The 17,303-nt window shown below is 39.4% G+C and overlaps 1 protein-coding gene across 1 annotated transcript in view; it reads right to left on the reverse strand.

Moving 5' to 3' along the window:
* Positions 1–17,303, reverse strand: part of AR (androgen receptor) — a 197,940-nt gene that overhangs the window by 19,227 nt on the left and 161,410 nt on the right. Inside the window, exon 3 of the mRNA XM_040265774.1 lies at positions 17,044–17,160. Within this exon, the coding sequence (XP_040121708.1) occupies positions 17,044–17,160 (117 nt within the window). The remainder of the gene's footprint in view (positions 1–17,043; positions 17,161–17,303) is intronic.

Consider the following 17,303-nt stretch of genomic DNA (forward strand, 5'->3'; position numbering starts at 1 on the left):
AGTGATCATACCATAATAATTATCTGGGTCTTGAAGATCTTTTTTGTAGAGTTCTTCCATGTATTCTTACCATCTCTTCTTAATATCTTCTGCTTCTGTTAGGTTCATACCATTTCTGTCCTTTGTTGAGCCCATCTTTGCATGAAATGTTCCCTTGGTATCTCTAATTTTCTTGAAGAGATCACTAGTCTTTTCCATTCTATTGCTTTCCTCTATTTCTTTGGGTTGATCACTGAGGAAGGCTTTCTTATCTCTCCTTGTTATTTTTTGGAACTCTGCATTTGTAAGGTCTCCTCAGACAACCATTTTGCCTTTTTGCATTTCTTCTTCTTGGGGATGGTCTTGATCCCTGCCTCCCGAACAATGTCATGAAGTTCTATCCATCATTCTTCAGGCACTCTATCAGATCTAGTCCCTTAAATTTATTTATCACTTCCACTGTATAAGCGATTTTATTTAGGTTATACCTGAATGGTCTAGTTGTTTTCCCTACTTTCTTCAGTTTAAGTCTGAATTTGGCAATAAGGAGTTCATGATCTGAACCACATTCAGCTCCTGGTCTTGTTTTTGCTGACTGTATAGAGCTTCTCCATCTGTGGCTGCCAAAAAGATAATCAATCTGATTTTGGTATTGACCATCTAGTGATGTCCATGTTTAGAGTCTTCTCTTGTGTTGTTGGAAGAAGATGTTTGCTATGACCAGTGTGTTCTCTTGGCAAAATTCTACTAGCTTTTGCCCCACTTCATTCTGTAATCCAAGGCCAAATTTGCCTGTTACTCCAGGTATTTCATGACTTCTTACTTTTGCATTCCAGTCCCCTATGATGAAAAGCACATATTTTTTGAGTATTAGTTCTAGAAGGTCTTGGAGGTCTTCATAGAACTGTTCAACTTCAGCTTCTTCAGCATTACTGATTGGGGAATAGACTTGGATCACCGTGATATTGAATGGTTTGTCTTGGAAATGAGCAGAGATCATTCTGTCATTTTTGAGATTGCATTCAAGTACTGTATTTCAGACTCTTTTGTTAACTATGATGGCAACTCCATTTCTTCTAAGGGATTCCTGCCCACAAAAGTAGATATAATGGTCATCTGAGTTAAATTCACCCATTCCAGTCCATTTTAGTTCACTGATTCTTAAAATGTCGATGTTCACTCTTGCCATCTCCTGTATGACCACTTCCAATTTGCCTTGATTCATGGACCTATCATTTTAGGTTACTACGCAATATTGCTCTTTACCACATCAGACTTTACTTCTATCACCAGTCATATCCACAACTGGATGTTGTTTTTGCTTTGGCTCATCTCCTCATTCTTTCTGGAATTATTTCTCCACTGATCTCCAGTAGCATATTGGGCACCTATCTATCTGGATAGTTCCTCTTTCAGTGTCCTATCTTTTTGCCTTTTCATACTGTTCATGGAGTTCTCAAGGCAAGAATACTGAAGTAGTTTGACATTCCCTTCTCCAGTGGACCATGTTTTGTCAGAACTCTCCACCATGACCCATATTCTTGGGTGGTCCTACATGTCATGGCTCATAGTTTCATTGAGTTAGACAAGGCTGTGGTTCATGTGATCAGATTGGTTAGTTTTCTGTGATTGTGGTTTTCATTCTGTCTGCCCTCTGATGGAGAAGGATCAGAGGCTTATGGAAGCTTCCTGATGGGAAACTAGCCACAGTGTAAGTGCTCAAAAGTCACATATTGATTGCGGCCTGCTACACCAGATAGCACAGATACAGAATATAGCCTTCATCTTACAAAGTTCTACAGAATAGTGCTGTGAATCTAGACTGTACTCTGGGGCAGCTGTCTCATTTGTCATGCCCTATTCATGTTATTGATAAAAGAAAATCACATGAACAGTGTATAGATGAATCCATGGTTTTTCTAAAATGTGGAAGGACACATGGAACAGTTGGTGCTGATGCAATTAGCAAGGTACACACTCTGTCACCTTGACTCTCCCACCAATGATTCAGATCTCAGTGGGGTGATGACTCGTGGACCTAAGCAAACTCATTACAAGCCAGTTCAATATGTGTAGAGACTCTGGGGGAGGGGGAATGCATCAATATAAAATAATTCCCCTTCTCTGCATAGTGCTAATGAAAACTTGGCTGGTATTCTCATATCTTCCTCCTTTAGACCTATAGGGCATCTGCTTGAGGAAGAGAAGTTGCATTCCCACTTGCCTCCAGGACCTGTATAATGTGCTGTCCCTGCGGCCACAGTGGCCCAAGCTGCACCAGGTGTTCTGGCCTCTCTGCCTAAAGAGAGTGACTGTACTGAACATAATTGAAATCAGATTCCATTCATTCTGCCTGGGGATCCTCTGTTCTCTGTCTGCAGCAGAGGCCAGCATGTTGCTAGACGACTTGGAATGCTGGACAATGAGGATTGCTAGTCTCAGCTGTTACTCAATGCCCAAGGCCTTGTTTTCATCCATGAAGGCTGCCCCCACACCCTTTGTGTCTACTGCACCTGAGCCCCAGAGCCAGATCTAACTCTGGCATGCCAGGTACAGGCTCGACAGGCCCCTGTGTTGTGGCAGAGACCCATTGGTTTGCTCAAATTGAGAAGTGAAGCCTGGATAAAGGGGACAGTAAAGGTGGGTAGTTCTAATAGTGTGTGAGCTGCTTTTCATCTCTTCCCTATCTTTCAATCATAGATCAAAACAGTGACAAGAAAGGGACATTGGCAAGGCATGTCTTTGTCTGTACCTGATATTTAGGGGACTGGAGTCCTTTAAATGATGCCTGGATCCTGCTGCCTGGAACCTATTGGGAATTCACTTTTCAGCCTAGTGGCATTAGACCCCTATGAGGGCTGTCTCTACAACAACAGAGAATTTTTCCAACCAGGTACATTCCCCAGAAGAAGTAGATGTGATTAATCTGTAGCTTCTAAGCCACTGTGACCATTAGGCACTATTATAGCCTCATTCCTTAGTACCTCAAGATAGAGGTTTTCTCATCTATGGACAGAGAACAGGCAAGGTGAGGTGAAGTTTCCAAAGTCTTAGAAAGTCCAAGTTCCTCTCCCTAAGGTCAAGGATGTTTCTCTTCCTAGGATCTCACCATGGAATTTGAAAATAATGACATCCTGTGATAGGTAGACTTTTACGATGGCCACCAAGTTCCCCATGCCTGGTGTACACATGCCCTCTTCCAGTTATTTAGTCAAACGCTAATATAGGTGCTGTTGTGAAATAAATACATATAGTTAGGGCCACAAGTCAGTTAAATTTTGAAGGTGATTATGCTTCATGGGCTTGACCTAATCATATAAGCCTTAAAAGGTACTGGCCTCTTTTTGGAGAGATGTTCATGGACTCAAGGTGACTCTACATATGGGAGATTGCAGGCTTTGACACTGGAGGGGTTCACAGGGAAAACAATGAGGGAAGCCTCTGGAAAATAAGAACAGCCTCTGATGGACAGCCAGAAAGCAAACAGAAACCTTAATCATACAACTGTAAGGAACTGAATCCTGACATAATCACAGGAGCTTCAAAGAGGATTGTGAACTCCAGATTAGAATGAAGCCTGGCCAATAGTTTTATTTCATCCTTGTGAGACAATGAGGTGAGAATCCAGTCATGCTGTGTCAGACTTCTGACTTACAAAACTGTGAGCTGATAAATGGGTATTAAATTTGAGGTAACTTGTTACGCAGAAGTGGAAAACTAATACACTTTCTTTACAAAAAGTGTGGTATTGGCAAGGTAATAGGCTTTGGAATCAGACAATCTTAGATTCAAACCACAGCTCCATCAGTTACTAGGTTAATAACTTTGAGCCCATTGCTTAGTTTCTCTGAGATTCTGTTTCCTCATTTGTAAAATGGGGGTACCACCACCTACTTCTTAGGACATTTATGAGAACTAAATGAGAGATAATGCCTGGCACATTCTAGTGAGCCCTCCAAAATGATTTCCTTAATTCTCCATCCATTCCTGAAGAGTAGAGAATGACTGGACTACAAGAAATAAAAACTGGGTATGGGAAAGGAGGGACAGAAGGATTAACAGAGTACCAGAAATGGCAGAGAAGGGAAGAGTGACACATTATGAAATGAAAAAAAAAAAAAGTAGCTGAGTTTATTCAGCACATAATTGCCTATAAAACTGAATTCAGGTCTTAAGAGTAATTCTAAATGCTGACTAAACACAAAGGTACACTTGGTGCAGAGCTTCAAATTCTTTGTGAAACCAGACTAGGCTGTACTTATGTGAATGTTTGCAATTATGTGTGTGTGTGTGTGTGCACGCGTGCATGTGTGTGTGTGTGCACAGGTGCTTATATATTATAATACTTAAATCTATAGGTCATGAGCTTCAATATCTTCACTAGTCAGACAGATACATAAATGAGTTAAAACAACCTAGTAAACATAAATAGGGTGGGTTGGCGACAGTGAAAGTGATTGATGCCCTGCCTAGGGGCAGTCTAAGTCTGTTTATGCTAGACAAACAAAATTCTGCAAGTTAGTTCTGGCCTGTGGAAAACCAGTTTGTGCCCTCTGGCTTAAATCTTGCCAACCATCTTTCCATCCACTAGGATTAGAGTCGGGATCTCATTGTACAACTTTAGGCTTAGGTATTCAGAGGAACACTGGATTAAGATCCAGGGAAGCCCACTGTATGATCTCCAGAATATCCTTTTCCTTCTTTTGCTTTCAGTTTCTTGATATATGTATAAAGTGTAGTAGTTAACAGCAAATAACCTGGAGTCACTGCCTCAGGGTTAAGCCTGGCTCAACTGTTCACTAGCTATGTGACTTTGGGCAAGACTTAGCCTCTCTGTACACTAATTTCCACATCTATAAATTGGGAAAACTATTAGCACCTACTTAATAAGGCTGCTAATGAGGAATATAGACACTGTGGTGGTATCTGAGAGTAAAGGAAAGATTCAGCACCACCAGAAGAACCCTCCAAGACCACAGCATGGTGAAAAATTTCACTGAACTTAAAGGAGGCAGAATGCAATGATGACATCAGAATTCTAAAATGGTACTTACAATATAGGGACTTTTATTATTGGTAGTGGTAGTCACAGTCTTATGAGGTATCTGAGCTTGAACATATACCTTGATTCCTTCTATACCTCACTTTTCTCATCAGATCACACTACTGCATAAGACTATTATTAGGAGAAAGTGAGATGATCTCAATGAAAGTGCTCTGAATTTTATAAAAGTGTATCCCAATGGGCAGGCTATGACATTTTCCAAGAATGAATCTCTAGCTAGACAACATTCTGAAAAGCTGTTTAGGGGAGCAACCTATAAAATATTGCCTTTCATCTTGGGCAACTGGTCTCAAGCCAAAGATTGAGGGCCATACTGACAGGTTTAAGAATCCTAAGATAATTATAAGATCTACCTCACAGAGTTGTTATAACTTTACCTAAGAGAATACACGTAAGGTGCTTAGCACAGAATATATTCTGTAAGACAATACATGATGCCTCTTATTCTCTTGCTAGTTGTTAAACCCTACATTACTACATGTCATTTCCTTTATCTCAAGTAGATGAATTTCTCTCTGAAAAAGCTAACTTATGAAACATACAGAGTTTTGACAGGGATTTAAACCAATTAGGAGAGAGAAACAAATTGGAAGTTTCCCCAGACATAAATCTACTGCAGTAATGGAGCCCCAAAGATTTTTAAAGGGCCCCGAGAGGAAGCAAAGTGGGGTGATCATGTGACTCCAATAACCCTGCCTTCTTTCAAAGCAGTGCTTTATTCTGTATCTTCATTTGGGGCTCTGCATCAGATTTTGTTTGAAGAAAAGATTCCATTGCTAACAAGATGCTTGAAGGCCCCAAATCTTGTCTATTTCTTCTTTTCCTATTGAAACTAATCCCCATTTTAGAGATGAGTAGGCTGGAGGCCAAAGCCAAATCTTTCCCAAGGTCACACAGCTAGATAGTAGCAGAGCAGGAACTAGAATCAGGTATCCTGACTTCTCGGGTAGTACTCTTTCAATTTTATCAGGTAGGGTAGCACGTTAGTGGGGAGAAGGGTCAGCTGGAGATGAGTGGGGAATAACTAGGACAGGGATAAGAGACAGGGAACAGAGCCAGTTCTTGGCAGGCATGGAGTGAGAGATTAGTAGGGGCTGCATCCAAGTGTAAGTGTAGACAAACAAGTATAGGCCAAATTCTCCCAGGCAAGAAGGCTCTTGGTCCTTCCGCTCATGCCCCCATTCTCCCAGTTCCAATCCTGAGTCAGAGGGATAGCCAGGGAAAAGAATACCAAATTTTATCTTTCAAGGTTTATGTTGGACAATTTAGTCTAATGTTTTTTAGTTCATGAAGGAGTAAACGTAATTAATAATAGAATGATATGCAATGCTGCACATGCTTGCCAAAGCACAGGATCTGGCAGAAAATATTTCCAAGTCTCCTCTCTCTGACTACTGAGCCAGAAGAAAGAGGTTCACTGTTCAGATACCATTCTGGGTGAGGGGCACGAGGTCATTACCGAAAACCTGCTCATGTGAAATTGCAGAGCCTGGAAATGGTTTCACATATCAGGCTTTTCTACTGGAAAAAGTAACGACATGAATTTAGAGCATACATGCTTTTACAATTACATTTAAACTGACATTAAAAACAAATGTGAAACAGTCCAAGCCGAACAGGTCAGCATGACCTGGAAAGCAAACGAGAGAAAAAAAAAAGAAAGAAAGAAAGAAAAAAGAAAAAGAAAAAAGGCCCAATGTTAACAGCACTAATTCTGTCAGTCTGTTGTAAATAAGAAAATACCATTGCTGTATTAATGGCTTTATTAAAGGAAAATTCGCTAGCAGAAATACACAACATTCAAACAAATAGAAAGCAGTTAAAAAATAAACCACATTAGCCTTTCAATTCACATTAGGGGAACTCTTGTTGGCCTGGAGATTAAAATTCTGCCCCAAAGAGGGGGAAATTAATTCTCTTCCCTCCTTGAAGTCTTTCCTTGGTTTTTCTCCAGAATGTTGTTTAGTCAGGGGAAGGAGAGAGAGGTGTGTGTGTGTGTGTGTGTGTGTGTGTGTGTGTGTGTGTGTAGGTGGAGAGAGGAGAAGGAAGAGGGTGGAAAATGCAGGCTCCAGGTAAGGCTGGAAGAGTGCTTCTGACCCTCACATTTGTCAGCCCCTGGCCTCAAAGATTCTACATCCACCAGAAGGAAGCTAGCTTCAATATGAAGTCTCTGAGGCAGAGACAGAGCATAGCAAAATATTGTAAACTCTAAGGCTCTCTCCTCTTACATCAATGCAAAGTTTGAGGCTGGCCTGGGAGAAGAACAAAGCATCACACTTGATAGAGAAGCAAGTGTATGATGTAAGTGAATAGTGTGGGGCATTAAAGCTTGAAGTTAAAACATAAAATCTTATCAACTTTCTTCCATCATCTTAACTTCAATAGAAAACAAGAAAGTAGGCACTGGTTCTTAGATTTTGCCTTTTTTCACTTTATGAAAATTTCAAGTGTGTGTGCACTGCTAAAAGGGAAGTCACATTAACTTTGAGAATAGGGAGAAAACGAATGTCTTATTGTACTCTCCTGGTCTGTTTGAAGAGATTGTTGGCTGGCTTCTTGGAGGTGTTCCTACAGGGGAGTCAGAAATATGGTCTTTGTTTACTGAGCTTGTACGGATCAGCTACTACCTTCAGCTCAATGATGGAGCCTAAGGTTACGATCAAGCTCCATGGCAGAGGTCCAGCAAAATAGAGGTAAGAGGAAACTTGTGAATTATAAAATAACCAAGTGAAAATGACTACAGGAGCCTCAGATAGGGACAGTGGCTTCTTGTTCAAAGCAGCACTTTGAGTCCTGTTAGCTAAGCTTCTTTGCAGCAGTAGCACACTGGAAAGCAAGCACCTGCACCAGAGCTTCAATGCATCCACTTGAGTCAGTGCCTGATGCCATCATATATGATCAAAAACAATCAAAGGGCCCTCTGCTAATACCAAGTCATATTATAGAAAACAACAATCATAATAGTCATGGCTACATGAATTGGTAGCTCTACTACTTAGTCCTCACATAGCTATGAGGTAGCTTCACTGGGAGGAGAATCAACTAAGAGAGTAGTCCTCAGCCCCAATATCAGAGTTGAGGAGCAGGGGCTTAAGTCCCCAAGTCTCGCTCCAGGTGTTTCTGGGATATCCAATAAAATCCTCTAGAACCCTCATTTTGAACAAGGCAATTCAGGTCAGCCTTTCTTCAGTGTCTGGTTATTATGAGATGTTTGCAATATCTAACCTGGAATTTTTCTAATATGGTGAACGTAGCAACTTGAAGATATGTTAGCATGTTAGCTGGCTCCATAATCAGATACTTGAGTCAGATCCTCTGATGTAGGAGGCAGCAATGCAAAGTTGGGGAGAAGGAGTGCCTGCCATTTTGGACTAGAGGTTTTCTTCTCATTTCCTATCTACCTGTAAGACAGAAGTGAGGCTGGGAAATGGGAAATTATTTATTTGGAGTTTTGGGGGCTTTTCTTCTTTCTCTTTCTTTTCTGCTTTATTGATCAATATACTAAAGGGCATATATGTGTTTGTATGTGCCTCTTCAGTAAGAATTAAGTGGTGGTTGTGGTTGAGAGGAAAGGATATGGAGGGAGAGAAGGGAGGTGAAATTTAACAGTCTCCTTATAGCCACTCAGAGGCCAACAAAGACTCCCTATTTGGTCTTCTGAATTTCTTGTAGTAGCCAAACAATCCCATAATATTACAAGCATTATTACTCATCCTAGAGATGGGAGTGCTTCAAAATTAATGTCTCTGCACCTAACAGCTCACTAATCAAAGCTTCTATGCCTCATTTTCCACCCTGGTGAGAGTCCTCAGTCTCTTCCAGTTTCACTGTGGTCAGCATGATACACCTCACTGTGCAGGCCCAGGCTGGTGAACTTTTGTCTTGGTCAAAATCCAGATTTTCTTTTTAGTTCCAAATGCCAGTCCAAGTTTTTCGCAGGTGATTTCTTCAGGATTGGTGCTTACATTTTTTTTTTAATTGCTGACTGTTAAAAGTCTGAAATGTCCCTCAACAATCAATTTTCACTTCAGCCACAGAACCACTGGTCCAATGGGGTATTAAACAGTGGAAAGAAATACATTCTATGCCAGGCTTAAGAGATCTAAAAACTGTAGCAAGGATGAAATGGACTGAAGAGAATGGAACTTGGTTCTAAAAGAGGTGATTCAGGGTAGCCACGCCATTTGCAGTTTACTTTCTATATACCCGTTGTCATGGAAATATTATCGGTAATAGACAATTTGAAGGCTCTACTGGTTTCTGAATGGTTGTGTATTTTCCTCTTAGTTCTACTTCATATAAACATGATCCCAAAGGATGTACAAAAGTCTCTAAAAAAGTATCTTTCCCAGGTAAATTGTCTATATAGAAGTTCAGGACAATAAGAAAATATTCTAAACACTTTTGTTGATCTTAAGGAATACATTCTCCAATTTGTAAGAACAAGTGGCACTTTTCTTAATTCAAAAGTAGAAGATTTTCATACAAACAGTTATGTTATCAGCTCATATAAAGCTTTTTTTTCTAAATTGTTATATTTGGAAAATACCTGTTTTTGTATATATGACCTATTGTGTGCTGTGTACTCTTAGTTTTCCGCATAGTACCTTCAAAAAATATTGCCTATGACATCATTTTACTCTCTCCAAAGCAACTGAGGGAATTTGGAGCTCTCACAGCAAGAGTAAACAACAATAAAATCTGCTGCTATTACACTTTAAAAACTCAAGGATTTTAAGTGGTGATTTTAGAAGTGAGATACTTATTCAGAACCAGATATCATCAATTTTGATGATCAGAGAAAATTATTTACTTCTAACCATAGTTCTATAAAAACAAATATTCAGAGACAGACTACAGCATATATATGCTGTCCCAGACAATGTGGTTTGGAGGTAATTCCATATAAAAGTTCACTTGAGAACTACAGTTAGAGAGAAAGATACCGTTTACTCTCCAATATGCCACCAAATATGTATGTAACCAATTGGAAGATGGCAATATTGGCTTTGGAGGACAGATTACAAGTGTTAATTCAAGGGAAATTCAGAGACTGGAGAACCAAGCAACCAGTGCCAAAATCCACACTGCTATAGCAAAGAGTACAGGCTCCAGTGGTGACTGGGAGCACACAGACGAATTTTTATCTGAAAAAGGAAATGCAGTGATATTTATTGTGTACCTACTATGTGTTAGTTTCTTTACAAATTTACCACAATTTTGTAAGGAAGATTTTATTGTTCCCATAATGTAGTTAGGAAATTGAGTTGGGGAAAGTAAGGCTCAGAGAGATTTAATGATTTACCCAAGGTCATCAAGATAGTAAGTGGCAGAGCTAGGACGAGAAATAAGGCCTGTCTGTATCCTAGTCCATCAAGCTATTTCCACTATACAGAGGACCTCCTAAAACACAAAACCAAAACAAAGAAAGAAAAAAGAAAACCAGAAACTAACTGCTGAGCCACATGTACATGTTGATGTCAAGGGGAGGGAGGAGGGAGGGGGGTTCAGGATGGGGAACACGTGTATACCTGTGGTGGATTCATGTTGATGTATGGCAAAACCAATACAATATTGTAAAGTAATTAACCTCCAATTAAAATAAATAAATTTATATTTTAAAAAATTTATATAGCAATTATACTCCTCTGTGCATGCCTCAATTATACAGATCTGTAGGACTATCTAAGTATCTAAGAAATGTGTGTGGTGAGTAGCATTTCTCAGAATTGAGACTTACTGCTTGCATCTCCAACCTAGAGACTTTTGGGGCTCTAATCCAAAGAGTCAAAGTAGAAGGGAAGAAATTCTGTTAAATGAGTTCTACATTGTTGAGTATGATACCCAATACTCTGCTGCTTGCTGAAAGGGGTTTTGAGGGGATTCAATCATTGGGTGGGCAGTGGGACCCAAAGTCTTAAAATCTGTGATTTCTTGTCCTCTGATATGAATAATGAAGGTATGTGGTAGCACCATGATGAGGTTCTGAGTGGATGTTGGAATGCTAGTCAGAGAAAAAGAACTATTAAACTTTAGGGTAGATAGCCAAAATATTTAGTGATCACTTTGCATGATGGTAGAAGTCATCATGTTTCTCAGAAATAATGTATCTAGCATGCTCCTTGGGTAAGGAATATGTACCTATGACCATTAGATAATTTACTTAGTAACCCTGCTTTGGCCTGAATTATATCTTATCCTTTGTGTATGACAATAATACTACATACCCAACATGGTTTGCTTTAGTTGTTTTAGAAGGCATTGGTGCATACTCTTGAGATGTGGTGAAGACTGTTGGCTCTTGGTCATGAAGTCATTCTTAATTGATTCTCCTTGTGAGCAATATACATGTAGATATATACATCTATAAATGCATGACCTGGGCTAGTGGTATCATCTCCTTATAGGATAGAGTATTTATCTATAACCAAGTTTTCCAAAGTACATTCCAGAAAACATCAGTTTTATAGGATATTAGCAGGTGTTATATAAAAACAGGTTTCTGTGTGTGAGATAAACTTGGGAATCCTGAGTTACTAAGCTCCTCAGGTTATTTTACTGCAATATTTGACAAGGTCTGTGATGTGATAACATGCACTATAAATTTCTGATCAATACTATAATATACAGGTTTTCCTAACTTATTCAATCATAAAAATAAATTTTCATGTATCATGTTACAGAACTATTTTTCTCAGAACTTACACCAAGAAGCACTGGCCTAGATCAAGGCAACAGGCTTGTATAAGGGAAGCGCTTATGCATGTGGTCAGTACTGGCAGGTATCAATCTGAACTGAGGCAACTAACTCCAGGAACCAAAGCTGTAATCCTAGATGTTTAACAAAACTGATGCTAGAAATTTCTTTCTCTCTCACTACCTGGGCTACTATCTCCTTTTATAAAACTTAAGCCCTCACTAATTCTCTTTAAAAACAAACATGCAAATAAAATGGATATGTGACCATGTCTATCTCATGTCATAGCTCTTCAACTGCCTAAAGTTCAAACCTTTTAGCATAATAACCAAGTATATTTTCAGTGTGGTTTCAGCTTGCCTTCCCTATTTCCCCAGATCTGGCCATGAAAGTAAAAGTGAAAGTGTTAAGTTACTCAATCGTGTCCAACTCTTTGTGACCCCATGGACTATAGTTCACCAGGCTCCTCTGCCCATGGAATTCTCCAGGCAAGAATATTGGAGTGGGTTGTCATCCCCTTCCTCAGGGGATCTTCCCAACCCAGGAATTGAACCCAGGTCTCCCACATTGCAGGTATATTCTTTTCCATCTCAACCACCAGGGAAGCCCAGATCTGGCTATATTAAACTATTAATACTTGTGTTATTCCTCAAAAACTCAATGCTTATTTAAAATGTCTCTCTGCATCTATTCCACCTCACTCAACTTCTTCCCAGTAATTTCCTATTTATTCTTTAAGGTTAAGCTGTATTAGTGATCACTGCCTGTCTCCAATTATTTAACTTTTTGAGGGCAGGGATTGTATCTTATTCATCTATGTTCCCCCAAAATGCCTACTACAGAAACTGGCACATAGCTGGCACTCAAGGAATATTTGTTAAATGGATAACTAGATGAATGGAAGGATAGAAATATGAAAGGCCTAGCTAGTTGGCTGGTTGGAAGGATGAATGGATAGACAGATGAATAAATGTGAAACTTGTCTCTTGAAGAATCAGGCTATGAGTGGTATTTCAGGACTGGAATCACTCTATTGCATTCAAGGCATCTGATCCAGAAGTAGCAGTGGTGGGCTGCCCATGAGCATGGGGAATGATGAAAGAGCTGATATCAAGACTCTTGTCAACACTGGAAAATGATAAGGATCTTTGTAGTGCTCATGGTAACATCAGACCAGGATATCCTCTCAACTAGAGAATCATGGAGGTTGTTAAAACCTGCAGATCTGTTAATAGTTTTGAGTCTCAGGTGTGGGGTTTAGCCCCTTAGAAGGAATGAGACTTCTCAAATATGTTAGAGTAACCCCAAGAAAATGCTGCATACTTCTGATTCTCACAAGTTCTGGGGCTTCATGTTTCTTCTCCACATCTGGGTTTGGCTGTTACCTGAAATTCCTAAAAGGCCTACCATCTTCCATGGTTCAGGAGAGGAGGGCATAAGCAGGGTCCAATGCCATTTATTAAAAGTTGAGAATTCCAGAGTTGCTTAACACAGAAATAAATAATGTTTTGGGAGGAAAAGGAAAGCAAATGAGAAAGAAAGAAGGGCCAGGGAAGAATATGGTGGTAAAGGTAATTCTTTCTTTCTCATTCCATCTTGAAATCTGGGAGTATATTATTGAGTACAGAGAAAAGTGAGGTGACTCTATTTACTTAAATTATGAACTGTGAAAAAAACAGCAGTTAATTTATCAGAAAGAAAGTGCATCTTTGGACAGTTACATTTAAAAAAATTCCTAAATGAAGAGTAGGCAAGAAGGTTAGATTACTGAAGCAATTAGTGACATGTGGTGTTTCCAAAGCAGGAAGAAACAAATCATGTTCAAAGAAAAGCCTATCCCTGTTGTAGATGGGCAGTTGAGAGCCTAGAAGTAGTCTTTAAGTGAACCATGCTGAGAATCCAACCACCTCCAGGATCCTTTCAGTAACAGTAAGAACAGCTAAAACAATAAGAATCGACAGGTACAGAGGCCTGGAAGCAAAAACAAAAGCGTATGTTTTAAGTATCTCTGAGCTGAGGAGATTCCATTACCAAACACTACAGAGAAAGCTAAATTAGAGACCTTGAGGCATCAAGATCAAGCAGCCATCGGTTGCAGAGTGCCAGCTTCTCTAAGATACAAAGACAGCCCTTCTGCCCTCCACTCCATCAATGACCTATCCATACAGTCTAGACACATGATATATCTTACTTAGGTGTGACTAGAGGTAGCTAAAGTCACTATGCAAGTCAAAGTACACAAGTCTAGACTAATCTATATTTCTGGGACAGTGAATAGACAATCCAAAAAAAAAAAAAAAAAAGGACTGTCACAACTACAATTCTTTCTCTGTGAGCTTAGACACAGAATCACAAAATGGTAGTTCCTAAAAGGTCCTTGGTGAAGCTCATTACCTTATTTTTATGATGAGAAAAACGAGCCTCAGAGGGGAGAAAGGAATTACCCAAAACCACATTCTTAGTTGCCATTTTGGAATATATTATATAATTTTGAATTGAGTGATAGGAAAAATTAAACAAAATTATATAAATCCTCCTTCAAGGTGATCAAAATGTTGATGCTAAACCCACATCTTATGAAAAAGGAAGTCTATTATTAGAATATTCAAAAGGATCACTGTATTGATGTTTGCTTTCTTTTTTCCATTATTTGAGTAAAGTTGTAGTATACACTGAAATTGCAAGATAAAAATAAACTTGGGAGGGGTTTTCAGCAGGGAAGCAAGGAATATGAAGATAAGTTTAGCAAAATGGAAAGGTTTGTTTCCCAAACAATAGTATCTAAGAGGGTATATACTTAGGTTTTCATTGACGTGGTACTTGAATATACTATATGAGTCCCTTAATTACTAGAATTGGCTTTCAAGCAGGATCTTGATAACACTTTTGTTTTGAGATGATTTCTGGTAATGTTCTGTCTGTTGGAGCTATTACATATTATAGGGCATGCCGAGTAACTCAGGATTAAAGCCAACTGGGAAGTGCTGTGAACAGCTTTACTAGCTAAATTACCACTGACCTTACTATCATAAGTCCTTACATTTGTCTAGCACTTTTTCATTTACCAAGGATATTCACATTCATCATGTCATCAGATCCCTATTACAGCTCCGTGAGAATGGTATGTCTAAATTACAGATGAAGAAATTGAAGCTTAGATGGGGAACAGTGAATAATAGTGCTGGGCCTTTAACCTAGGTCTGCCTTACTCCCAAGGCAAGACCATTTACAAAACATCAAGAATCCTTGTATCTTGTGGACATTTCTTGAAGTTTGCCTGCCTGAAGCCCTATTGCCTAGCATGGTTCCTTGTACATAGGAGACACTCAGTAAATGTAAAAAGGGAACCGAAACCAGAGCCAACCACAGCACTTCTCAGCTTCTTTTCATTGTGTTGACCAAGCTCATTCAAATTTGAATACCTTAATAAATCAATTTGAAAACTTACTTTACCACTCTCTTCAAGAAATTAATTTATAGATTTATGTTAGACTACTATATGGACTAGTGAAATTGTCTATTATATATATACTTCTTTTCACAAGAGATTCACTATAATCATGTTATAGACGCTTTACAGTGGACGATATTAGCTGACACATGAAACTAATTTTAGGATTTGGGCCCAAATGTTATGAAGACTTTTATTATCATTAAACTTTACCTGTGTTAAAGCAGGTTTGCAATTTGTATCAGCAAATGGAAAACTAAGGGGCTCTCCATCTGGAAGCCTCCATCTCTTATACATAATTCAGAGAGGGCGAAATAATCGAGAGTTGAGTGTATCAGAATCCTCACCCTGGGGTGATCCCATCATCATGAATGTTGTGACAAGATTCATATGGAGAATATTTCATCTTGACAATTCCTTTGACAACTTTCCTGGCTATCCTTCTGCACTTTCCCTCTACTCCCAGCCCTGTTTTTTCCTCCTCACTCTAGACCATAATTGAAGGATTTCTCTGTAGTAGGCCAAGCAAAGAAGAATTAAGTTTATTTTTCTCAAATATTTGAATCTCATTTGATGTGGTTGCCTGGAAAACCACTTGTAAAGCATCTATATGCTAAGTCTAGGAGTACTAGACACTAGTTGAAAGGTTGTCTCAAACTGAGCCTGCATAAATTCATTTTTAATACTTTGGTCTGTTTAAAGAATATTACTAGCCTTCAAGGAGGCAAGGAAACAGCTACCCACATGAAATTAGAAAACTACCATATTGATTTCTGTAAATATGCACATAGGCAGACAAGGTATTGAGCGCCTTGCAGAAAGCCAATGAATAACAAGTACTCTAAATCAGTCTTGAGAAGGGGAGGGGAGAGGGCAGAATTATAAGAACTTGGATTTTCCAGGACGATAATAAGTAATCAGGTATGAGGCCACAGTTTCAGGTGTTCAAAAACAGGCTTGTCCTTCTTCAAATTTCCAAATCAAAGTAAACTAATAAGCTTACTTTTCTCATGAAAGGTGCATCTTTTGGGAAGTGGCAAGTGGTAGGAAGGAACTTGGCAGTGAGCAGATGCAAACATGAAGAAATAGGAATTTGAAGGGGGAAAATGTAAGTGTCAGTTAAATCTTTCTGTAATGATGACAACAATCATGGTAGACATAGACTAGAGGACAGAGAGCATTTTGATGGAGGATTACCCTTGAAAGAGCTGTATCTTCATTCTGTCAAACTACTCTGTTACTGAAAAAAAAAAAAAACCTTTTGGAATTTGTCAATAGATTTGCAAAGAAAGGGAAATGATTAAAAGGCCTGCTCATCCCTGGAAGATGTGGGATAGGAAATTGGCTCTGCTTGGCAGCCTAGTCATTGATTCCAAAGAAAAGCAGCTTTTCATTCCAGGTGGCTAGCTCCACAACACAGGCAGCAGTTAACCGAGGAATATTCCTGGGTGTTCAGGGCCAGCCTGTGCCTGGGTCATCCTGCGCCTGTGACTGTTCTGAATTCCTTAGTTCTCTCATCCTAGCCATCATTTAACAACATAAGGTCAGTACCATTTTGTCCCCTGGGAAGCCCTTCAATTCAAGCCCATACTCACTCATCCTCTGATGGGTCCTGATCCCTGCTTCACACCTCCTGCTCCTATGATGAGCCCCACAGTGTGGTGTAGCATGTTTAAGGATAAAGAAAAGCACCAGCTGACTGATGGCCACGTTGGATGTGAAGGGGTCAGCCTGTTTTTAGAGCATGGCTGGCCTCCTTAGAAGCATCAAAGAGGAAATCTGGTTTAAAGAGAGAATAAGAGAATAAGGGAGGGAAAGGAAGAAAGAAAAAGAGGAAGAAAAGTATCATACCTCCCAGAGTCATCCCTGCTTCATAGCATTTCCGGAGACGACAAGATGGACAATTTTTTCTTCGGAATTTATCAATGGTGCAATCATTTCTGCTGGCACACAGGTACTTCTGTTTTCCTGGGAGAACAAATATAAGAGTAGACAGCCCTGTTAATGTGTCACTAGAGCCTCTCTGTAAAGTATTTCTAGAAAGAAAAGGTGTGAAGACATATCCTGACCAATGAGAGAGGTGGATAGGGAATGGTCCCATACCATTCAAT

Source organism: Oryx dammah, unplaced genomic scaffold (assembly GCF_014754425.2).
Source record: "Oryx dammah isolate SB20612 unplaced genomic scaffold, SCBI_Odam_1.1 HiC_scaffold_23, whole genome shotgun sequence".
In the NCBI taxonomy this organism is placed as follows: domain Eukaryota; kingdom Metazoa; phylum Chordata; class Mammalia; order Artiodactyla; family Bovidae; genus Oryx; species Oryx dammah.